Genomic DNA, 25,123 nt, shown 5'->3' on the forward strand with positions numbered 1-25,123 from the left:
TTGCGAATCGCAAACTGTGTTTTGGTATGTATGAGCAAAATCGCAAAATAAGGAATCGCAAAAATTGTGATTCCTTATTTTGCTCAAGCATTTGAGGAATCGCAATTTTGCGATTCCTTAAATGCTATGCACCAAGCATTTTTTTTTGCGAATCCACATTAAGAAATCGCAAATTACCACCAACTTGTAGATGGTGGTAATTTGCGATTTCTTTTACAAATGCACTTTTTTTGCATTTGTAAAGGTGCCATGTGGCGCTCATACATGCCCTTAGGGAATGTATGCGCGCCATATGCGCACACGTGTAAATTTCAGGGGTGCAGCAGGGTGTCCTTAAAACACCCTTTAAATTATTCTCAATTTGCGATTAGCAAATTGTGAATCGCAAATTGAGAATAACTTCCCATTCCTTCCTTGGGCCTGCCCATAGAAATGAATGGGAAATTATTCCTTAATTGCGATTAGCAATTTGCTAATCGCAATTAAGGAATTTTAAGAAATCGCTAAAAAATAGCTAATTTCTACATACATCCCAAATTGCAATATTCTCAAATAGCAATTTCTAAAAAATCGCTATTTGGGAATCGCAAATGATGGTGATGATTCATCTGCCCCATAGAGTAGAGTGCAGCAGAGTGGAGTGCAGTGGCATAGATTAGATTGTTTCAGAGTAGGGTAAAGTCGTGTAGAGTGGAGTGGTTCAGGGTAAAGTGCAGAGGTGTAAAGTAGAGTGGTGTAAAGTAGAGTGGTGTAGAGTGCAATGGGGTGGAGTGTAAAGGTCATGAATAGATTAGCGTGTCATATAGTGAATTGGTGTAGAGTGCAGTAGAGTTGAGAGGTACAGAGTAGAGTGGCACGGAGTACAGTGGTGCAGTATATTGATGACCGCAAAGGTGTAGAGTGCAAGGGTGCAGAGTAGAGTGCATTTGCACGTACTGCAGTGGTGCAGAGTAGAGTGGCGCAGAGTAGAGTGACGTGACAGTGCAAAGGCATAGAGTGCAATGGTGAAGAGTAGAATTGTCTTAAATGAAGTGGCGCAGAGTAGAGTGGCGCAAAGAAGAACAGAGTGCAGTGGCTTACACCGCAATGTTGTAGGGTGGCGTAAAATGCAGTGGTGTAGAGTGCAGTGGCACAGAGTAGAGTGGCATTAGGTTCAGTGGTGAAAGTACAGTCTTGCAGAGTAGAGTGGTGCAGAAAGCAGTCAGGCAGAGTATAGTGGTGCGCAATAGAATAGAGTGGAGTAGTGTGCAGAGGAGGAGAGCGTTGCAGAGTACACTATATGGCGTACAGTGCAGTGGTGCAGAGTAACTGGTGTGGAGTAGAGTGCAGTGGTTTTGAGTAAAGTGGTGTTGAGTGCATTGGCTTAGAGTGCAGTGGTTTAGAGTAGAACGGCGCACAGTAGTGCAGAGTAGAGTGACGCAGCATAGAGTGCAAGGCATGCAGTAGAGTGGCAAAGAGTGCAGTGGCATAGAGTACATTGTTTCAGAGTAGAGTGAAGTAGAGTGCAGTGATATAGAGTAGTGGTGTACTGTGCAGTGGCAGACTAGAGTCAAGAGGCATTGAGTGGAGTGGTACAGTGTAGAGTGCAGGGGCGCAGTGTGGAGTGGCATGGAATGGCGTAGTGTGGAGTAGTGCAGAGTAGAGGGCATTGGCATGGAGTGGTGCACAATGGAGTGGAGTAAAGTGGACAATGCATGGTGTGGTAGCGCACTGCCATCACAGAACACATCTTCAATTGAAATGACCATTACATTTGCACAGACATACAGTTTTACTGATAAAGGTACACAGCGCACAAACGATAATGTGTGGAAATGTCTTCAACTCGTGTATTGATGTGTTTTGATCGTATTAAAATTTGTGCTTCCACCACACTAAAATATTATCAAAAATGTGCTTTATTTGTGCTTTTCTAATTCTGATGTATTCTGAAATCTCTGCAGTTAATTTACAGACATTTAAAATGTGTTGTGTGCTAGAAAAAACAAGCACTGACAATGCCAATGGGTCTTGACTATGCAACAGCTATTCGCTTTGCCAATATCTGTTAACCATGTTGTACACCAGCGTGACTGCTGTTCAGCTTGGCTAAACATTTGGGTGGTCAAGGAGACTGGAGTGTTGTAAAGTGGAGTAGAGCGGAGTGTTCTGTAGTGGCATAGAGAGTTATGGAGCGGTGTGCATTGGCATAAAGAAGAGTTGAGTGGCTGAGTGGAGGGAGTAGAGTGTCGTATACTGGAAGAGCGAAGAGTGGAGTAGAGTTGAGTAGAGTTAAGTAGCACAGAATGTCAGAGTGGTGCAGAGCAAAATGGAGAGGCGTATAGGGTGTTGCCTTAAGTGGAGTAGAGTGTTGTAGAGTTCCTAAAGCGGAGTAGATTGTCGTAGAGTGGAGTGCCATAGAGTGGAGTAGATTAGGAGAAAGGAATAGTATAGAGTGGAGTAGTGTTGTAGAATCGCGTAGAGTAGAGTGCCAGGGTGGAGTACAGTGGAGCAGTAGTGTAGTGTGTCATAGAATAGAGTGGAGTAAAGTGGTATGGAGTGGTGTAAAGGGAGTTATGTAGAGAATCAGAGTAGAGTAGTGTCAGAGTAGAGTGTTGTACAGTAGAGTAGAGTGTCAGTGTGGAGCAGAGTGGAGTAAAGTTCAATGGAGGAGAGCATCACAGAGTGGAGTATCGTTTAATGTAGTGCCAGGATAAAGTGTTGCAGAGTTGATTAGAGTGAAGGGGCATAAAGTACAGTGGTGCAGACTAGATTGGCGTAGAGTGCTTTGGAGTAGATTGCATTGGTGTAGAGTGGAGCAGAGAGGCATAGAGCAGATTGTTACAGAGTAGAAAGGAGTGGTGCAGGATAGAGTGGAGTGGTGCAGGATAGAGTGCAGAGATGTAGAGTCAAGTAGCGTAGAGTGCAGTGGCTTAGAGTAGAGTGATGTAGAGTGCAGTGGATTGCACTGGTGAAGAATATATTAGAGTGGTGTGATGCAGAGTAGAGTGGCATAGAGTGTAGTGGCATAGAGTGCATTGAGAGAGTTCAGAACTGAGTGGTGTAGAGTGCAGTGGTGTAGCGTTCAGTGGCACAGACTGCAGTCTTGCAGAGTAGTGTCGTGTCGTACAGTGCAGTGGCGCAGAAAGCTTTGGCAAAGAGTGCATTGGCACAGAGTGGTGCAGTGAAGAAGAGTAAAGTGGTGCATAGTAGAGTAGTATAGAGTGCACAGGCGTAGAGAAGTGCACAGTAGACTAGAGCGGCGTAGCATATAGTAGTGTGGACAGTGGTGTAGAGTGCATTGGTGTAGAGTGCAGTAAAGTGGTGTAGAATATAGTTCAGTTGCAGAGAGGGCAGTGTTTCAGAATTTGATGGCATAGAGATCATTAGTGTAGAGTGGTGCAGAGTAGAGTGTATTGGCATACAGTGGCATATAGTATAGTGGTGCGGAGTAGATTGGTGTACAGTGCAGTGGCTCAGACTACAGCAGCGTAGAGTGCAGTGAGATAGAGTGGGGAGGCACAGGGTAGATTGCAGCGGCACAGAGTGGAGTGCCGTACAGATAATTGGTGCAGAGTGGAATAGAGTGGTGTAGAGAAGATTGTTTCAGAGTAGAGTGGAGTGGTGCAGGGTAGAGTGCTGTGACGCAGTGTGGAGTGGTGTAGTGTAGAGTAGTGCAGAGCAGAGGGCATTGGCATGGAGTGGTGCACAATGAAGTGGGGTAAAGAGGAATATGCATGGTGTGTTAGTGCAGTGTCATTAAAGACAACACGTCAATTGAAATGAGCATTACGTTTGCACAAACATACAGTTTTACTGATAAAGGTATACAGTGCTCCAACTATAAAGTGTGGAAATATCATCACCTAGTGTACTGATTTCTTTTGATTGTATTAAAATATTTGTTTCCACAACACTTCAGAATTACCAAAAAATGTGCTGCAATTGTGCTTTCCATATTCTATTTTTTTATTTTTAAACTTTATTTCGATTTAAAAATAAATCACAAAAGTCATCACAAAACATACATAAAAACCAGGTTAAAATATACATCAAATCCATAAAGCAACACACATGATTGTAACGTGGACATTATTAGGCATTATTAAGACAATAAATAGTATAAAAAAAAGCTAAAACACCCCTATGACAGAGGCCAGGTATTGTAAAGAGCAACAATTCTAAACAATAAAATTCTTATAACAAATTAAATATATAAAATGCAAAGGGATAGATAGAGAGAAATTGATTACTTCCTCCCCTCTTTCCAACGGATCACCCAAACCCAGCCAAGGAATTTAGCTACAGCAATCACAGAGGGACCATCTACTGCTGTTTTGAGTAATCTAAATGCCTCATTGTGTAACCTTGTACCCAACAGTGAGCACATTGGTTTCAACCAACATCGCCTCGGATTTCTATAAGCTGGGCAGGCAAAAAAAGATGTGGACCACGGAGTCTGCCCTCTCTGGACAAAACGGACAGCTGTTGTTGGTTGCATCCGAATTAGACCACTTCGAGGTGAAAACCTTAGTAGCTACAGTTCCCACTCTAAACTGGTGGAATAGTTTTCTATCATGTGTTGATGTGATTAAATCCCAGTATTGTTCTAATAGTGGTACAAATTTAATTTCAAGAAAGGTACTAGACAGGGAAGGAGTACTAGATGCTGAGAACCGTCTGAAATAAATCAAATGCCAGTAAGCCGCCTTTAGCTCGGATTTACTGGGAAATATACTTACAGCGGGACAAGTCCACAGCCGGCTCAGCCCCAGCTCACAGAAAATGTTTTTAACACTCCTGAGCCACTCTATTTTGTTATTTACACCCAACTCCCTAACTTCCAATACAGCTTGAGCATAATTGGCTAGCTTGGGAGTCACCCAAATTCTTCTCCAGTATGCAATTAATCTGTACTGTGCTATATCCCTAATGGAGTGACATCCCAAATCCAAATACAAGGGGGATCAGTGGGGTGGATTGTGGAAGGCCTATCAAAGATCTTAAAAATTTGTTTTGGACTGCCACTAAAGAATCCAGATTAACATGACCCCACAACTCAGCACCATAGAGAATAGAGGCACCAATTTTAGTATTATAGATCTTTAATACTGGGGAAATGGGTTTGGTATAGGAGTGTCTGTGTTCTTTTAACAACACACCCGAGAGTTGGGCGTGTCTTACTGTAAGGCAGTTTATTTGGGGCTTCCAGCTCAGCTTCTTGTCTATGATTACCGCTAGATATGAAAAGTTAGATGTTTGCTCAAGAACACCTTCATCCATCCTAACATTACCGACGACTTTGTTAGAGTTCTGGAAGACCATAAACTTGGTTTTGTCAACGTTGACAACGAGTTCATGATCTACACAGAACTTCTCAAACCTTGAGAGGGTGCGTTTTAGGTCCTGTCTCGTTTTGGAAAGAATGAGGGTGTCGTCGGCAAACATCAGGAGGGGGATCTTTGAGCCAGCTAAACTAGGGGCATCAGTAGGATAATTGTCAAAATATTTCAAGACACCATTAATATATATTGAAAACAGGGTTAGTGCGAGGACGCACCCCTGCCTTACTCCTTTTTCCATCAAAAACTTTTCAGTTGTATTACCTGCCATGTCCTATCTAACCTGGGCGTAGTTATCCTTACGCAGTTTTATAACATAACCTAAAATGTCCAATGGCATACCCAACTTAATAAAACATAGCCAGAGCTTAGAACGTGGAACTAGGTCAAAAGCAGACCCGAGATCCACAAAAGCGGCATAGATCGAGCCTCTCCGCCAGAAAATAAGAATGAACCTTAGGACTTGGTCCACTGTACTAATACATTGACAAAACCCTGCTTGTAAATCAGATAGGATATGGCATTCCTCCATCCAAGCCTGCATTCTACCTAAAATCACCCTGGCAGATACCTTTTGAATGCAATCGATCAGGCTTATAGGCCTGTAGTTTCCTGGTTGGGAGCGATCCCCCTTTTTTAAAAATTGGAAGAATTACAGCACCTACCCAGGTACTGGGAATTGCTGCTCCATTATCAATAGCATTCATTAATAATTTAATATACGTTGCCCAAGACTCCAGGTTTTGCAAAAAAAGGTCTGCTGGAATACAGTCAAGACCAGGAGCCCTACCCCTAGGGACCTGGAGAAGAGCGACTTCCACTTCTTTTTTTAGTAATACAAAGGGAAGGGGGAGAAAGAGGCAAAGCAAACGTGACCTGGGCACCCAAGTCACTAGCGAATTGGCCCTTAAAGTGACGGACCCACTGATCTGGTGCCACATGATTTGTGGGGACGTTTCTGGGTTCCCCGTTCCCCTATTTAACCAGGTGCCAAAATCTTGTCATATCTCTCCCTGAGCAAGCTTTGAGTAAATCAACCCAATGAGCTCCATATTCTGAAATATATATGCACAGTTCATTTACAGACATTTAAATTTTGTTTTGGGCTAGAAATAAAAAATATCATCGTACAGTACACCCAGAGTAGCCAGCATGATTGTCACATAAATCCTCTCACTTTGAAGTCAGAGAAAGAAAAGGAAATACCAAGCTCCCTGGAAGACAAGAGTCTGACATTTGACCTCTGGCTTTGAATGCACAGCAAATGTGACACGATAAGAACAAGATTTAAAGGTCTGTTTACAGAAATCCAGTACTGATGGAAGAATAGTACAGTAAACAGAAATCCAGTGCTGGTGAAAGAATACAGTAAACAGGGTTTGGCAATGGAATGGTCAAATTCATGCTGGACAGCCTAAAACAAATAAAGCCAGCAAATAGAAATCAAGCTAATGTGAGTTAGGAATCACAAAGCCAATGGTAAGCAATGGATGGAATGCATTCCCAGGGAAGCTTTCCGAATGCCCCCAAGATGTCTTTAGCAAAGCAGACAGCTTCTCTATCTGGTAAGATTCGACCTAAAAATGAGGCAGCATAGGCAGTCTTTAGTAGAGCTAAGACTCAATCGTCTGTCAAGGAAACGTGGAATAATGATAAACAATCCTGAAAATATATTGGCACCAGATATGTTATAAAATAAAACTGATGAATACAACCTGTGACACCGACTGATATATAAAGTGATGGTTCTGCAGCAGATTGTCCCTGCAGATAGTTTGCAGGCAGTCTGAATACGTATCTTCACAAATTACATGTGAGGTCCCCCAACCACCACCTACTATACCAATCTAAAATTATATTTCTGAATATTTCTCAATGGGGCAATGCTATCTGAAAATGAATGTGAAGGCTAACGACCCTCAAAATGTTAATGAGGGACGATCTCCAGACTTTTAGCCAGTTCTCCGGCTTTAAAATTAACACGACGAAATCAAAAGTACTCAATCTCACTGCCGCTCCGCCGATGGAGAGAGAACTCCGCGATAGCTTTTCTTTTGAGTGGGTGATGGAAGGCATTGCATTCCTGGGGCTGGTCCTCCATAGAAACTTGGTACAGACAGCAGAGCAGAATTACTCATCCCTCTTGAAGCAGATCCGTACGGATCTGAACCGTTGGCACCGCCTTCCTCTGACTTGGTTTGGGAGACTGTCTGCGGTTAAAATGAACATATTGCCACAGGTCTTGTATTTATTCCAAACACTGCCGCATTCCCTCTGGCAGATGCAATCGGCGATCGAGGGATTTGTCTGGGGCCCGACTGCACTGCGACTCCGGAAAACTCAGCTTCAACGCCCTAAGAAATTCAGTGGGCTAGCCTTTCCTAATCTGATGCAATACTTCCACGCTTCGCAGCTACATTTCTTGCTAGAGTGGAACCGTCCAATGACGGAGAAGTAATGGGTCTTTATGGACCAGACGGATGTGGATCACCAATTTGGCTCGATGTATGGATGCCTCGTGCCTGGGGCCTCTACTCCTCCCTCATAACGCGCCCTGCAATGCTTGCATGGGACAAAGTCGTCCGTAAGGCAAACTTGACCACATTTCCTTCCCCCATGACAACACTTTTCATGAACCCTGCCTTTCAGCCAAGGGTGAATAATGGTGCTGCTCTGCGTTGGATTGAGGGGGGCTGCAAACGGCTTGGTCACCTTTTTGATCTCAAAGGCCTTATTCCCTTCCGGGAACTTCAATCGGACTACAACTTGTCCGCGTCGGATCTGTATTTACATTTGCAAATGAGCCACTGGATCTCTGGCTCTGAAACGCACCCCTTAGCACTGCGCCCGCTGTTACCATTTGAGAGGTGGCTAATGTCCAAAAAGACGACAAGCACCTCATCTCTGAAATGTATTCCTTCCTCTCCTCTGCCCTCCCTCGCATCGCACTGCGGGTCAGAAGCCATGGGAGGTAGAGCTGGGGCACGAGCTATCGGACAAGGAGTGGAAGGATTTTTTTATTGTGCACACCACACTACGTTTACCTCGAGTTATACGGAAACTGCCTTTAAGATTGCGACATATTTGTATTATACCCCTGATAGACTAGCTAAATGGAAACCCCAATGCGACGGCCTCTGTTGGCGAGAATGCGGCAGCCCGGGGACACTTGTTCACTTGCTCTGGCACTGCCCCAAACTAACACGCTATTGGGAACAGATCCTAGATGATATTGATGCTGCCTTTAATACCTTCATCCCTGGTCTCCAGGCGTACACACTTTTGGGCCTCCCAAACGCGCTCACCTTTCCCCTGCGCTCGCTGAAGGGGAGACAAATGGTGCTTGCTTTGAACACGGCATTAAGGGTTATACTAGTGAAGTGGAAATCGGACCGGGTCCCGGAACATATACACTGGGTGCACCAACTATGGAATCTTCTAGCAATGGAGAAGCTTTCTATGACAGCAGCAGGGAAGTGTAAAGCCTATGCTAAAACTTGGGTCCCCTTTCTCTCTATTCTCACCACAGAATTCCGAGAGCTGTCCTGCCCACAGTACCTCCGAATTCTCAAACTGATCCCTGAAAACAGCTCTACCCTTCTATGAAATCGTGTATACACGCCCCTCTCCAATTCCTGCAGTGTGAGGCCTAGAACACCAGTCTGGATCATGCGCTGACAATTCCCCTTTCCCTTTTTGGTTAGCTAAGTGAGGAGACGGGGTGGGGGAGTGTTTCTATGGGTTTAATTCTTCTTTTCTATATAGTTTACTGGTGTTAGTCATTCTGATTCAAGTTTAAATGCGGCCCACTCCAATGTGCCTGCAGCCCTTTCCGGATCGCCTCGCAGCTCCAGAGCCGCCTTGGTTACCAACTGCTTTATAATCAGCCTGTTACATTGGTTTGTTTGATTGCTACATGCCTTCATTCGCGGCCGGCCCTGTGGGGTTGTAGACGGCTTGCTGTGTTTATCAGTCGGAATTCATTATTCTGCGTACCTTGATTTCCATATCTTGATATGCTTGGCCAGCCCCATGGGTTGTAGGCACTTCAACTTTGTTTTCTGCATTACATGCCGTCAATAAAACCAATTTAATACTAAAATGTTAATGAGTTCATATGCTTAAGAAAGTTAGCTTTACTTGAAAGACCAAATGGCCGGCCTGCTTTTGAATCTTACTCCATAAATGCTGCCAAAGTTTATGGTAACAGTGTTACAGAATTCACTCAATGCTGGCAATGTAGGATATGTGCTTTTGATGTGGAGTAAAATGAATAGTTTTTCCCAAAAAAGGTTCAGCCCAAAATTATTGGAAAAAGGTTATACATATACACTGACCATATGACCAGTTTGAGCCAGATGGAGCCAAAAAGTTAAAGACTCGGTCCCTCGTTTAGAGTTTCTGACGTGGAAAAACTTTTATTCAAATTGGAGTAAAAGCATCCCCATGCATTCAGCTCTTTTTTCTTTATTTAGAGAAAAGAGGTATTACGGAATCAAGAAATGCAGCAATACCACTTCACAAACTGAAAAAGCAAGAGAGTAAGCACTACTAAAAAGTTAAAATAAATGCGTAGAATAACATGTTATTCCCCATTTAAAACCTACATTGACTGTAGTGCCATGTTTACCGGTTGTGGTAACGAAAGTACTGGAAGCAGGGTATTACAGTCAAGGCTTCTCAATCTCTAGCTCAGGGCCTCTGAAGCAATGATACATTCTGGAAGAAATTAAGAGCAGCTGAATTCACTACATCAGATCAAGGGTGCTACTAACGATGAGAAGGGAGAAACAAGCACACGATTCTGATGCTAAGTCACTGTCTGAAGACGGCAATTAACTTAAATTCAACCTAAACGTTGTATAATGCCTTTAGACAACACAGTGGGATATACCAAAGAATATGAACTCAGGAAGATTTGACCTTGTGCCAAGGGGATGATGTTGCAGATGTTATCTGTATTTACTGACAACTGTGTTGTTGTTTGTCCCAGTAATTAAAAGCAATACAAATTGAATTTAAAAAAACAAAAATCTCAGGAAGGCGGATATACGACATATCTTCGAATGCTACTGGCACAATGCTGTACCAGTCAAAGTTGTTTCTAAATATGGCGTCCATTTTGGAACATGAAAAGAATAATAAACTGCAGAAAATATTGTTTCAAAAGAGCGACCTGATCTGGAGAATTGTTGGGCATGCAGTGATAACATTATATATATGAACACATTTACAATTGGCAAAACAATATGCAAGCTATCCCAAGATGCCTAACAAGGAATAATCACATCTTACTTATCCCAGTGTTTGCTGTTTGATGAGGAGGCTGGGGGGGCCAAAACCCTTACCTACTTTGGTAAACTGAGACTTTGCATGTAACAAAATACCTCTCTAAAGGGCAGGCTTTAACATTGAGCAATACTAATCCAACCTCAGAGGCCGGTTTGTTTTAGCATATGCTTCTCACAAAAAAGAAGCCAGGCCTATTTACTTTCTCGTTTCTTTACTCGATTAACAGGTCATACCCATTCCATCTGGTATCACTGAGCTGTCACCATAACCAACTCGGGTCTACTTTATTGAGCATCAACTAGCATCCAGGGTGTAAAGTGCAATACAAACACTGTTTTTCAGCGGAAACATCAACCTCTAGTAATCAAGTATAAGTGGAGCAAAAGACTCCCTCTCGGTAATGCTTGTAATAACTCTTGTTCATAAGCTAAGGGGACCGCTGTAATGTCAAGCAAACAGCTCACTGACTTAAATGCTTACTGCTATGACCTGTAACCTCAAAGCCAACGGGTTGCATTCTTGCAGGAGCGACTCTGCGTTTCATCCCTTCAGGGCTGAAAATTTGAGAGGCACTAAATTGAGTAATAGGAACTCCTGAAACTGAAAGCACTACAAAGTGGCAAATATGTGATAAGAAATGATATATATGAATACTAACACAGAAACAGAATTGTTGCAAAACAAGTGCCCAAGCGGTGAACAGACCATCTCATCTCTCTGGCACAACTCAGCTGCTTTAAGCAAACTCACTGTTACCACGTAGCTAAAAGTACTTCAAATAGACACAGAATTGGTGCACACTAATATTTCTTCGATAGGCAGGATTTTAGGACACAGGAGTACTGTTGAGTGACACAATCGCTCCTGCCAAGACAGCTAATCCCAAAGGACAAACCAAAAGAGCCAGTTGTTTCACAGAGGAACTGAAATCCACCAACTGCCGGCAAATAGAAAGGAAGTGCTGCATCAGCAAAAAGACAGAAGACCACACCGCCTTCATGACAGCACTCAATTTGTGCTACCGCCTTTTGAAAGAAACTATTAAGAATGCCCTAGCAGACCACATTGAAGCCAGCACAAACCACAGCAAGGAACTCTTCGCCATTGTTAATGAATTCTCCAATTCCACTGCCATCTACATTACTCCCTACCAGGAACTGTGCGACACCCTCGTAGACTTCTTCCACTTCAAGATCTCTACACCTACAAAAACTTCAAACCCCAACCCCCCTCCGCCAACAGTACCAACCAGCTAACACCCTCGAACACAAACACCGAACACCTACTCACCCACTGGGACCTCCCCACCCCGCAAGACACCATCTCCATCATGAACTCTGTGCACCCAGGAGCACCTATGGACCCCTGCCCCCACCAAGTTTTCAACCTTTGAAGTAAGGGAATCAGCGACGAGCTCAGGCAAATCCTAAACACCTCTATCACACAGTAAAGTATAATTGATTCATACTCCACTGAATGCTGCGTCACTCCAATCTCCTCTACAATACTTCACTCAACGACTAGACTCTACGTCACTCTCCTTCACATTACTGTACTGCACTACACTATACGACACTCAAATCAATGACACTGCACACTGCAATTTGAAACACATTTTTATTAAAAAATAAAAACCACTAATATACAATGAAAAATCACAACGTTTAAGGATAATTTAGTTAGATATACCTAATGTATTCTTTCTATACAAACCCACTTTAAAATACACAAACATAAAAAATTGTAAAGTTATAATTATAACTTCAATTTATAATTTACATACTACATCATTAATAGCATGTGAAATCATAGCATTCATAACACTTATAAATTCTCAAATGACATTATTTGTCACAACACTGTGCATGGTAGAGTTGCGAGTTATAGTTAGGGTTGCCTGGTTAAGGAGCTGAAAAGAGTATGCAACAAAGTCTGCTACTACTAAGAATAATTTATTGGTGGTGGATAAAATGTAAATTAATGTTATAACTATAACTTTATAAGTTTCTAAGTTTGTGTAGTTTAAACTTGGTTTTTATATGGAAAATAGGATTTCCAAACTATAACTATGCTTTAACAACCTTTGTTTTTTTTAGTGGAGATATATAAAAATATAAATCAAAACCAAATCATTTCTTTTAAGAAACAAATTAGGGAACACAGAGGGTCTGCAGAATTTCATTTACTTTCTACAGCAGGAGGCGTTTCGGTTTATGTGCCTTACTCAAATGCAAATGACCCTGGGGTTCACATGTGGAATCTTATACATGCAGCCTCGCTCTCTTTGGAGGGAACCGTGTGGTCAGTATGGAACGGCTACTTGTCCCAGCATTCCCATTTTCCCATATAAAATGTTACCCTCTAAGCATCTGATTGTGGCATGGAGTGCTGTAGATTCACATGTTGTGCATTGTCCTGCCATCTATTTTTGGGCTTGGACATGTGCAACTTGTTTTCGTTCGAAAAAGCCTTATCGAGTCACGAGGTGTGGTGACTCCACCTACTGTAGGCAATGCGCAAGGGCATCGGATACATAGACTGTTTTTCCCACCCAGAGGGCGAAGATTTAGATGCAACAAAGAGATACAGAAAAGATGACCATGTGAAGTAAAGAATTAAGATGAGAGTATCTGAAAATTACCCCAGCGGCTGGGGAGGAGGGTGGGCGCATGTGAATCTACAGCACTACATGTCACAAACAGATGCTTAAAAGGTAAGTAACAATTTCCATACGTGGCATGTGTAGCTATACATACACTTGACTGTAAAGCACTACTCTCAGAAAGTGGTGGCTTATCCTGAGGATGTTGCAGAAGATTAAACAGTGTGCCCTGGACAGCCTGGCCAACTCTAGCTTGTTGTCTAGCCAGGACATCAACACATGTTTAGTAAAAGTGTGAGGAGTGGATGAAGTAGCTGCTTAACAGATATAGGATAGTGGTATATTCTCTAAGAATGCCAGAAAAGCCCCTTTATTACAAGTGGAATGGGGTCTGGTAGTGAGAGGTAGGGACCTTTTAGCTTTAGCATAGCAAGTTTTAATACACAAGACAAGTCAACAAGCAATCCCTGCTTGCCTCTAATGAGGCTTGGAGTAGGACACGAAGAGTTTGTGTGCCTTACATAAAAGTTTTGTTCTATCCGTATAATACATTAGCGCCCTTGTTACATCCAGGGTATGCAAGGTGCATTCTGCTACAGACTCTGGATGAGGAAAAAAAACTTGCAACTCAACCGTTTGATTGAGATTAAAACTGGTAACCACTTTGGGGAGAAATTTGGAGTTGTTTCCGAGGACCACCCTATCTGGATGAACTTGGAAGAAAGGCTCCTCTAACCTGAGACATGTACTGCACTAACTCGCGTAAGGGTAGTGATAGCTACAAGGAAGGCTACCTTCCATGATAAACTGAAGTGGGCAAGCATAAAGGGGCTTGAAACGAGGGACCATGAGCCTAGTTAGGACAATGTTGAGATTCCACACTGGAGGGGAAGCGTCTGGGGCTGGATAACCTGCTTCAGCCCTTCCATGAAGGCTTACATGACTGGCAGTCTAAATAGCTAAGTGTGCTGCCTATTCTGTAGGTAAGCAGCCACAGCAGCCAAATATAACCAAATGAAGGTGTAGGGGAGGCTTGACTGTTGGAGTTGAAGGAGATAATAGACAATGTCTTGTACTGATGGTGTGAGAGGACTGATATGTTTTGGAAGGCAATAGTGCACAAAATGCTTCCCTTTGGCTGTGGAGCAGGCACTGGTAGTAGGCCTACGCGCTTCGCGAAGAATGGACATACATTCCTCTGATAAGTTGAGATAACCAAACTCTAAGACCTCAGAAGCCTGACCGCAAGATTGAGTACCAAGGCTGTTGCATACAGGTTGGAGCTACTAGGAAGAGGGTTAGGGATGTCTACCTCAGCCTGCATACTATGGATGGTAGGAGTGGGAGGGGTAGAGAAGCATTTGCATTTTCTGTGGTGGCAAGTTGGTCTATATGAAGAAGCCTTCACTGCCGGAAATAACTGAGTAGAGCCTAGGGGTGGAGTTCCCACTTGGGGCCTTGTTGATGCATCCTTCTGAGCAGGTCGGCCAAGTCATTGTCCAGATGCGGATTGTACTGTGTGACCAACTGCACCTTGTGATGTATCACCTACCTTTAGATGCTCTGGACTATAACAGACAGCTGGGGCAAGTGCGTGATACCTTGCGTTTGCAGGAAAAACATGGCTGTGGTGTTGTCCGTGCAAACTAAAATAACCTTGCTGAGAATGATTGAAAGTAATGCTCGAAGAGCAAACTAAGTAGACAGCACTTCCAAATGGTTGATGTGGAGGCCGTGCTGTGTGGGTGTCCACAAGCCCTGGTTTGTCTGTTGTTGCAGAGGTGTAGGTGGTGGAAGTTTCAGGTGTGGTAACTGTCTTGGCTGTGCCGTGGTACTAGAACAGCGAAAGAAGTCACAGGCAGTAGGAGTCTGCAGGCCACTCATGGTCTTAGGTGTATCAGTGTCCTTGATCTTTTAAAGCATCTTGTCGACCTGAGGGCTGAGAAGATGCTTGCCATCGAAGTGCACATTACGAAGGTGTTGCTGTGCCTCTGGTTTGAAGCCAAAGACATGTAGCCAATCATGGCAGCAAGGAAGGAGAATAGAATTAATACTGTGAGCAACTGTGTCCGCAGCACCCAGAGCGCACCGGATGTTGATATTGGAGATAATCTATCCCTCCGTTACCAACTCATGCCTCCGCATAAGGTTTTGCTCTGGGAGATGTTGGATAAAATCCTTTATCTGGTTCCTGTAGGCGTGATCATAACGGGAGAGTAAGACCACGGAGCTGGCGATGCGCCACTGTGTGGCAGATTGTGCTGCAACACACTTGCCAGCAGCATTTGTCTTCTCTACCGATCCGGAGGGGGCGCATCCCCTGTGCCCTGAGAATTCGCTCTCTTGGCTGTAAGGACCACTAGGGAATCTCAGGGTAACTGCCCTTTGAAGTAGGTGGGGCCTGATGGAGAAGCCTTAAACTTTTGTCAACTTGGGGCGTGATGACTCTGGCTTCCACAGGCTCTTTGAAGATGTCCCTAGCAGGTTTAAGCATGACCTTCAACATGGGCAAATACTGGCAGGACCTGTGTGTGGAGGAAAGGGTTTCCAGCAGGAAATCATCTTCCTCAGGCTGAACATACAGCTTAACCTCAAGGAAAGCAGCCATCCTGTGTAAAACTGTGTACTAGGAGGTAGTATTGTCAGGGGGAGAGGGTTTGCAGGCTAGAAATCCGGGTTGGTGTCTGCTGATAGTCGTCCCAAGGCTCAGGAGTCATTGGGTCATAAGAGGGAATCATAGGGAGACCATGGGCTGTCCCCATCCCCTTAATATAGATATCCTGGTGTTAAATGTGGGTGAGGGTCCCCAGATAGCAAGGGGGAGGTAGGAATAGGAGGGTATGGAGATGGTGGAGGAGGAAGTGGAGGAGGAGGAGAGCCTGGGATAGCTAGACAGCAGTGGAGAAGTGCCTCTGTCCCGGCACCGAGACTTTTTGGGTGTTGGCTCCGACAGAGGGCTGAGGTGCTCTTCGAATGTCTGTCTCCTCTTATGGGGATCCTTGAGTGGCAGAGCAGGCTTAGACATGATCCGGTCATGCTCGGTTGGATGTGGCTCCTCTACTGGCCAGCAACTTGATGTTCCTGGAGCATCTTTAGGATGCACTGTGGTCCTCAGCAACGGGCATTGGGCGGCAGGGGCCCTTCGGCTTCGACATCAGACTTGGGTACGACCTCTTCCGACGAGAATGCCTTTTCTATCTTGGGGTCTGGCATAGCCAGCTGCTGAATAGCTTCCTCCTCACCTTCGCTGAAGCAGTTTGGAGTGTCCTCCTCTCCAATGAGCTGCGCCGTTGAAGCCGAGAATGTGACGCTTCCTACGGTTCTGAAGTGTCTTCTTGTTACGGAACGCAAGACACGCCGCACAGGATTCCTCTCGGTGGTCGGGGACAAGAACATGTTACAAACTTCATGAAAGGCTGTCTTGGGATACTTAGCATGGCAAGATGGGCAGAATCAGAAAGGAATCCTTTCCATCACATTGACATTCTCCACTTTAGAAGGTGATGGGAGTCGAAGGAGCAGAGCCCTACTGCTGAGAATTCGTTGACCACAATAAAATGGCTCCAAAGTAACACCGGGCAGTAGACCGACAAACAGTGGGATTGTTTGGGTAGAAGAGGGATTGTGCTAAAGGCCTGACAAGAACACCAAGTGGTTGGACCAGAGCTCTCATATACGCATCTGAACCAGATGCCAGAGTAAAACAACCAAACTAAGGAGCCGATACTCTATTGGATACAATAGATGGCTAGAAAAGACTTCTTTGAACAAAAACAAGTTGCACATGTCCGAGCTCAACACTAGATGGAAGGAGTACGCACACAGCATGTATATCTACAGCTACATATGCCACAAGTAGTTTACACACAACACACACACACATATATATATATATATATATATATATATATATATGACATACACACACACATATATATATTTGCGCGCACACACACACACACACACACACACACACACACACACACACACACACACACACCCACACACATATACAGAGGATGTTCGAGTCCTCACTGTGCACTCCTCTTTGAAAATAAAGGTTGTTAGAGCGAGTTTGCAGCTCAGTGATAGTTGTGCTACAGGCACTTTGGTGCTGTTGGTGTATGAAATAAAAAAAACAATTTTAAAGCGAACATCTACCCAAAGGCATCACAGCGTTAATCCTACCAAACCCAAGAAAGCCAAGAAAAAAGGAGTCATTGTTTTTCAGCAGAAAAACACACAACCTCTGGAAAACAAAATGCTATCCAAAATGCAGACCGGAGGGCATTTCTCAGTCCATCTTAATAACATGGCTGATTTTCGTTGTGGGTTTCAAAGTGATTTTCCAGACAACCAAGTGCAAAGTCTGAGTTCCTTAAGTTGCCACTTGGATCACACAAGCGGAGAACTCCAGGTTAGTGATAGCTACCGAACTATAGCTTTCTTGTGTGTATGGTAGCCCATCATAGTGGCCATTACACGCTAATCCCATTAATCATCTGTGCAAGGGGAAATGATTACCTATATCAAGTACCCAGTTAGGCTCCCCACCTCACTTTCTACCCTCTTCTCTTACTGTAAATTAATATAAAAAATTAAATTACCTGGTGTCAACCAGTCTACTTCACCCCTTTTGATAACACACCACCAATTATTAAAAAAATGTTTTTACATCCTTCCTTCCACCCTACACCAACACAACCACAGGATTATGTCCTTGAAGGCAGGTGCTGGCAGCAGCTCTGCCGGGCCGCTGTCAGCAAGGAGACAACATCCCATGTTTGCTGTAGGTCTGCACGAACCCAAGACAGGCAAGAAAGATCGTGGTTGGTGATGCTGGAGTGTCACCTGCATGCCCCCTCCTCCTTCGAGTTTGCAGAGACCTGGGGAAGGCAGAGAAGTTGACAGTCCATTAAGCATGAGTGCATCTATGTTATGCGCTGGAGAACTGGTGGAGGTGAGGGATCAGTGGCAGTCTTTCCATCACTTTCTTCAAATCTCTGGAGAGGTGGGTTTGAAGTGAATTACCAGATTGTGAATCCAATGTTTACACTAATGGCTTCTAAAGGAAATTATAAACACCATAATTACAATTGTGTACAAAGGACACTGATGCAATACATTTATACTTTAAATCGGATGATTACATCTTACACTCGGTAGGTGTGATCTACGATCATTGTCACAGATGTTATTCAAATTCAGATAGAGCAAAGGCAACTAAAAGTAAATTTACGTTTTCAGGACAAAATAAAAAGAAGGGACTGATCTCTAAAATGAGTTACGTTTTTATATCAATCAATTTTTATGTTATTTTGGAAAGATTTGTTGCCAGGTTGGGGGTTTCTCTATGATATGGGATAGCCACGATTCAAGAGTAGCAAACCCCCTCTCGCAGTTAATTTGGCCTGAAGGGATGATGAAGGACTGATATGTTGTCTTTACCAGGTCATAGAAGAAGTTTGGCTCTCCTACATATCGGCATTCAGGCAAAAGTGAAACAGTTCAGTAACAGCAGAAATAGTACTGAGACATAAATATAGGCAAAGGTGAGGTATTCTGAATAAGAACTGAAAACAAGAAGGTAGATACTTTTGTTCAATACATCCCTCTGAGCACCCCAACAGTTCCGGTGCTTTTGGATGTGGGATGTAAAGCAATTAAGGATCAGGCTCGTCTCCGGCCCCTCCTTTTATGGGCTCGCCTTTGGAGGGTCCCCGAACTGAAAACCTATGCGGACGGGCTGTCAGAGGTGATGGGAACGAGCGACTGGCATAAGATCAAGTGGCTAAGGGACATCAAAAACCTTCTGGGGGACATGGGTCTGGGGTCTTGTTGGACTACAAAATCTGCCCCGCCAAAAGCAACCCTAAAAAAACTTTATTGGGAGTGGGTATCTGCCCAGCTCATCAGTAATCCGCGTCACTGCAACTCTACCGCAGCCTATTTGAAAATCAAGGACGTTGTTGCCTTCGAGCCCTATCTGGACCTGATTACAATCTCTGCTGATCGGGCACTTTACACCAAACTTAGAGTGGGTACCTTACCCTTAGGAGACCTGCTCTCAAGATGGAACAAGCCGGCGCAGGTATCGCCACATTGTGCTCTTTCTCCATCTAGGTCCGAAACTGTGGCACATTTCTTCTTTGAGTGCCCTGATTACTCCCGTCCAAGAAGACGCTGGCTCAAACCCCTTTGTAGACAATTGGGAACTCGCCAGCATATGGTGGCTTTACGGATTTTATTAACTGACACTTCTTCCCCCATAGTCTGTGGCGTCTCCAAATTTTTAAAATGGGCATGGTTGATACACTTAAAAAGACTGCCAATTTCAATTTAATTCACTTTTTAATTAATTTATTTGATGTATTAATCGAACTCTTTTACTCCACCTGTTTTTTAACTTATAACAGTCTTTTATACGATGTGCTGTTTTATATACTCTTGTAATGCTTTTATGATATCTGCATATCGAAATAAAGCTATCAATCAATACATTAACTTCCATGAAATTCAAGCAACTTTCTGTGGAAATTCTGCATTTTGTTCTCTCTGTAGGAAGCACTTTCTAGTTTTGATAAGTAACTTAAACCCTCTAACCAGTTAAAAATCAATAGCCTTGAGTTTCTAAAGCCCTCCATTTTAGCGCTCCCCATTGCTAATTATAGTCACAACCATTCTTCTCTGTCTAGGATCTGAAGACCATATATACTGACGAGAACAGTCGTTATGTTTGCTTTTAATAGATTGGAAGAATTTTCTTACACCCCTTCCCAGAATGAAGAACAGCCTGAATACGACCACAATGTAGATTAACAAACTTACATTTGTTCAATGGGATGGGGGACTTTAGGTGGTTAGATGTCATGTATGTAGTTAGATATATTAATCTGCAAAATGGGTAAGGAAAGGCTGGTCAGATTTGTAAAATTAATCTTAACCCAACCTTTTAGGAAGGTAGTTGATGCCAATGAAATGTCAGGATCAATCCTGTTTTAACGTTTTTGTACGTTATGTTATGGCAATAAAAAGATTTTGCATTCATGATAGTACATGTGCAGACAGAACAGTTTCTATTTAGAATAATATATTTTTGAAAATGAAAAATTACATATTTGTCACCTTTGATTTTATTCCTAAGGCAGCTTGGAGGATCATCCAAAATAATAAACAGTGTGATATGTGCATTTATTGAAGGAAAGAAACAGAAAATACATCTTTTATTATAACATCACAGCTGCAATGAATGATAAAACTGCAGTTCTATTTGCGCCTAATTTTCTATGTAGCTGAAGGCATTTGTGCAAAATAAAATCGGCTTACAAATAAAAAAGGCAGTTTGACAACTTTTGAATGATAAATTTGGCAGAAGTCAGAGTATTAAAAATACGAAAAGAGTAACACAATGATCCCATGGTTGATTCACATGTAGGCAAGAGCATTTTTTTTTTTATTAAGTTAGCAAATGCAGTTTTTTGCATTTTTCTTTTTAAGCTCTCGCAAACTTTTAAACAGCTGTCATCCCGAGGTTTGTTTGAGTGTGGTTGAAATTCAGCAAGAATTGTGAAATTCTCCCCTAAGAAAAAAGTGGCAAATCTGTTCCACAAGCAAATTTCTTGCAAGTTGACTTTTACAAATTTCGCATATTGGCAACAGACTGCGTTCATCTCTAGTCACAGACATATACATTAAAGTATTCTCCATAGAAGACATGGATGTCACGCTTTTAAAGAGGAGTGGCTGGAATGTGGCAATGTGTGGTTTTTTTTCTCAAGAACTACCGATAGGATCTGCGTTCAGAAGGATGTGAAAGTATTTTCATAAAGTGGATGATAGGGAAACCATCCAAACAGAAAATATTTGTGAAACACACAGCATACATTTTCTTTTAGAGAATCTAAATGCTCTAAATTAATATATTAAACGTAGCATTCCATAAATGCCTATCGAGCTGTTCAAGGTGCAAGCAATTTTATTTTTTTCAGCAAGTTTGAAGAGAAGACACTTTAAATGGCAATCAACGCTACACATTGCAACAAGTCTTCTCCATCTAGGCACCCAAGATCTGGAAAAACACTGCTGTATCCATCAGGACCAACCCAACCATGTTCCAATTTAGGAAAGATCTGAATACACACCTCTCTAAAGAACACCACATCAAAATACAGTAAAAGTCTACTCTCCAGTCGCTCACTGACTTTATCTTTGCCTAGACTCTGTACAGCACTCTGCTGCCTTTTGGCCAAGTTCCCACCATACAAATACTGCATACACAGAGAAGTTGCAGCTTCGGTGAGCTTCCTGGACAGCCATGACAGCAAAAAGAATAAAATGAAACAACACAGTATCATGCTTAATTTCTAGATGAACTCTATAATAGTTTTAAAACTATCCTCGACAGCAAATGTCACTGAAAGTTTGAATGAAAATACACACATTGCTGGGATTCTGCTCAACTGCCCTCCAGAATTTCTGTGTAAGGTTTGCTTCCCATTACCAATGTCCACCAATGTTGCCACTGAGAAACTTAGGTGGGCAATTGGTCAAAGGAGGCTAAAGCTATAAACATTCCAAAAAGGACTTCTTAATGAGTGAGTGAGACTGAACCTTAACCAAAGAAGCTCTGCCACTAATGTATATGCTTTCAGAAAGTCATAATGAAATTTGTATCAGAGGATGACGCTATATCAAGAATTAACGCCTGCAAAAAGATTGCCAATGAGATTATAGATTGAAGACGACCTCTCTGCTATCCTGTAGTTACTTTATGAGATACATAAATATGCTAAATGTGAAACGATATGGGTAATGAAGAAAAGCTCAAGAAAAAACATAAGTATAACATATTTTCTCTCATAAAGAGTTTATAGAATTACAAGGTTTGCTTTAATTTAGATGTTCACATTTGAATGACAGATGAAATTATTATAGTTTGGTTAAAAGGAAATGTTACAACTCACTTCATGTATTATTAAACAGTGATAAGAATAAAGTTGTATAAAATGACCTAAACTTTTATGTACTATTTGATTTAATCAGAACTTGAAATATTTGTTTTTAAAGCCTAATTATATGAAAAGCACAGAAAACATATCTGAGCAAGCAGAAATCCACAGTAACTGAACACTACAGACAGTAACTACAAGCCCCCTTACTCCAGATAAAACATACTTCTGAAACCACGAAATCACTTTTTTAATGACTTACCTTTAAGGTAGCCTTTTTTAACGAGCTACCTTTGTTTAACAAGTTAACATGCTTTCCTATTCCTTTGACTACAGACAGTCACATAGTTCAATATGTTACTTAGCGCTTAAAAGTAATATTTAATCACAAGTGCAATATTTTAATAAGATATCGCTATAGAAAAAAAAAGATTAAATTACATTTTTCAATGTTTGATAGAATATGCATTATTGTATTTTGTTATAAATGATAAAAGCGAAAAAGGGCACACTATCATACCTTAGAAGCAAGTTGTTTTACTGAGTCATCTGTTTGTGTTGGCTGTTCGGGAGTGTGCGGACAGCTAACACTCTTTAAAGTACTGCTGATCTTCATGGATGAATTTGGTGGTGAGAACTGAGAGAGTGGAATGTCATTAGGTTGGTCACTTCCTGCAAAAATATGTACAGAAACTGGTTTCAAAACGGACACGCAATTTTAAATATGACTTGTATTCTGCTTTTTGAAAATGCCATTGGTTTGCTTTCTCCACAAATTGCCATCAGCATAGTATATCTTCCGTCACAGACCTCTGAGAAAAGCAATAGTTGGAGTAATTAAACTACGAAGTAAATGAGCTTAAAACATTATTACCTTGCACTTCCTTCCCCTATATGGTATTTTCTCTACCTGAATAAAAGTCTAAGTAGTATAAAAATCTTCTCGAGAGCTATAAAAACACAGAAGCAACTCAAAATATTCACACACATACATAAGAACATTCGATTGCACAGCTTATTTCTGAACCTTAGGCTTCAGGAGAATCAATGATATTGCATAAAAATCAACTAGGTCTTCTTTACAACATAGATATGCTAACGTGTGCATGATCTAATTCACAATGGCCATATATATGTGCACATCTGAAGTTAGCAAAATGTTGGTGCTCCACTGTGACGGAAGGGGATGCTATGATTTTGAAGTGGGCACGGGAAAAACGTCCATTATTCATAAAAGGGTTGCTCTCCAGCATGTTCTCACCTTTGCTGGTGGAGTGTGGGACAGTAAATATTGTTTTCCAGCCTTTCATCAGGAAGATTCATGAGTAGGTTTTCGTCGGCATCTACAGACTGATGCACAGTTCCTCCTTTTAGTTTTGTCAGTAACAGTACTTCAATTTAGAACTGAGCTTTCTCAGCTCAGGCACTATGTGGGGGGTACACACTGAATGTAAGGTGTTTGACTGCAGATGGGAACATTGGTGAATGAGGGTGGGCTGAGTGCAGACTGGCTTGATGGTGGTGGACGGACAGGTATACACTTGTTTCCATTTTCAGGTTCGGTTGAATAGTTCTACGTGCTCTAGGCATGCAAGATAGTTTGAGCTTTTGTGACAAGATATGGCAGCCAAGCGAACGATTGGGCAATTAGGGGACAGTTGCTTCATTGTGCAGAATCTGCTTCTAAAAATGCTACTTTTTTTTCATTGCTTTTGCTGCGATAATATGGCTTTATATTTTAAATGTTCACAGACAATGTGTTCTTCTGGGGAATGTGAACTAATTTAAAATCCCCGGCTGGTAGTCCTTCTTAGAAGGCATGATTCTGAAAGCAATATGGTATCTTAGAAATCCACTTTTTTCTTTACACTTTTTAACGTTGGAACGTGCATCTATTCATGATTCATTTTTTCCTGACCTACTAATAAAACAGATTTCTTGCCAATTGTCGCAAGCTGGCCAAGTTCTTTTCCACTTCTTGCGCTCTGCTTCATAATTATTTTAGAACATTATATTTCGGTTTTCTTAAAAAATATTCTTTCCCAATTAACTCTCAAGCTTCCACTGCAGTTCCACATAATTTGTCTCTTTGAGAAGGGTAAAAGAAGGCAAGCAAAATAATGTGAAACCAAGCTAAGCCCTTTCCTTCAGTACATACTTCTAAAAGTTAAAATGATATTTTAGGTTGACTTAATGACATGCCGAGCAATATTTAATAAAACACACCACAGGCTTAAGGGTTAAACCCGAAAACAGATTGACAATAATTTTGTTTTGTGCCAGTGCGTCCTCTCAGTGGAGGTCTGTGCACTTATGCGATGCTCAGGACATTCTCAGATATAGGGAATCACTATAGCTTGATGGGAACCATGCAGGCAAGTTCTACAAGTGATAAAGAAAATACTCCACTAGCTAACACAGAAGCATCAGCAACTGAGGCGCATCCACAAGTTGGCATGTATTACAAGTGCAGTCAATGTGGCACAGCCGCGGCAGGCTTACCAGAATCAAAGGTAACTAAAGTTTGGCAGCTTTTATTCTGCCTTAATGATGAGGGTAAATAGGGGAGCTACATGATTTAACAATAATACATATGCAAATTGTTTTGACAATCTGCTATTCCGCACCAACATATGTTGAACACGGTGTGAGACTATGGGCCTGATTTGGGGTTTGGCGGATGGGATCCTCCATCACAAAGGTGATGAATGTCCTGTCTGTTATGTTACAAGTGCATTATATATTCTATGGCGCTTGTAATAATGTAGACAGAATAGCCGTCACATTAGAGACTGAGCGTCCCTTCCGCCAAATTCTAAATCAGGCCCTATGCCTCTTTTATTAACTAATTGTTAAATGGTCAACATGGATGATCATTTTCATGTTCAAAATGAGACCTAATCAAATTTAGCTCACACTAAGAGTTCTTCACATTCTATCTGTAAAGCTGTTTTACTCGG

The 25,123-nt window shown here is 42.2% G+C and overlaps 1 protein-coding gene across 2 annotated transcripts in view; it reads right to left on the reverse strand.

Moving 5' to 3' along the window:
- Positions 1 to 25,123, reverse strand: part of TANC1 (tetratricopeptide repeat, ankyrin repeat and coiled-coil containing 1) — a 770,747-nt gene that overhangs the window by 256,143 nt on the left and 489,481 nt on the right. For both annotated transcript variants that reach the window (XM_078681701.1, XM_078681700.1), the window contains exon 10: positions 22,684 to 22,835. In XM_078681701.1, the coding sequence (XP_078537827.1) occupies positions 22,684 to 22,835 (152 nt within the window). The remainder of the gene's footprint in view (positions 1 to 22,683; positions 22,836 to 25,123) is intronic.

This window comes from Lissotriton helveticus, chromosome 3_1, assembly GCF_964261635.1.
Source record: "Lissotriton helveticus chromosome 3_1, aLisHel1.1, whole genome shotgun sequence".
Classification (NCBI taxonomy): domain Eukaryota; kingdom Metazoa; phylum Chordata; class Amphibia; order Caudata; family Salamandridae; genus Lissotriton; species Lissotriton helveticus.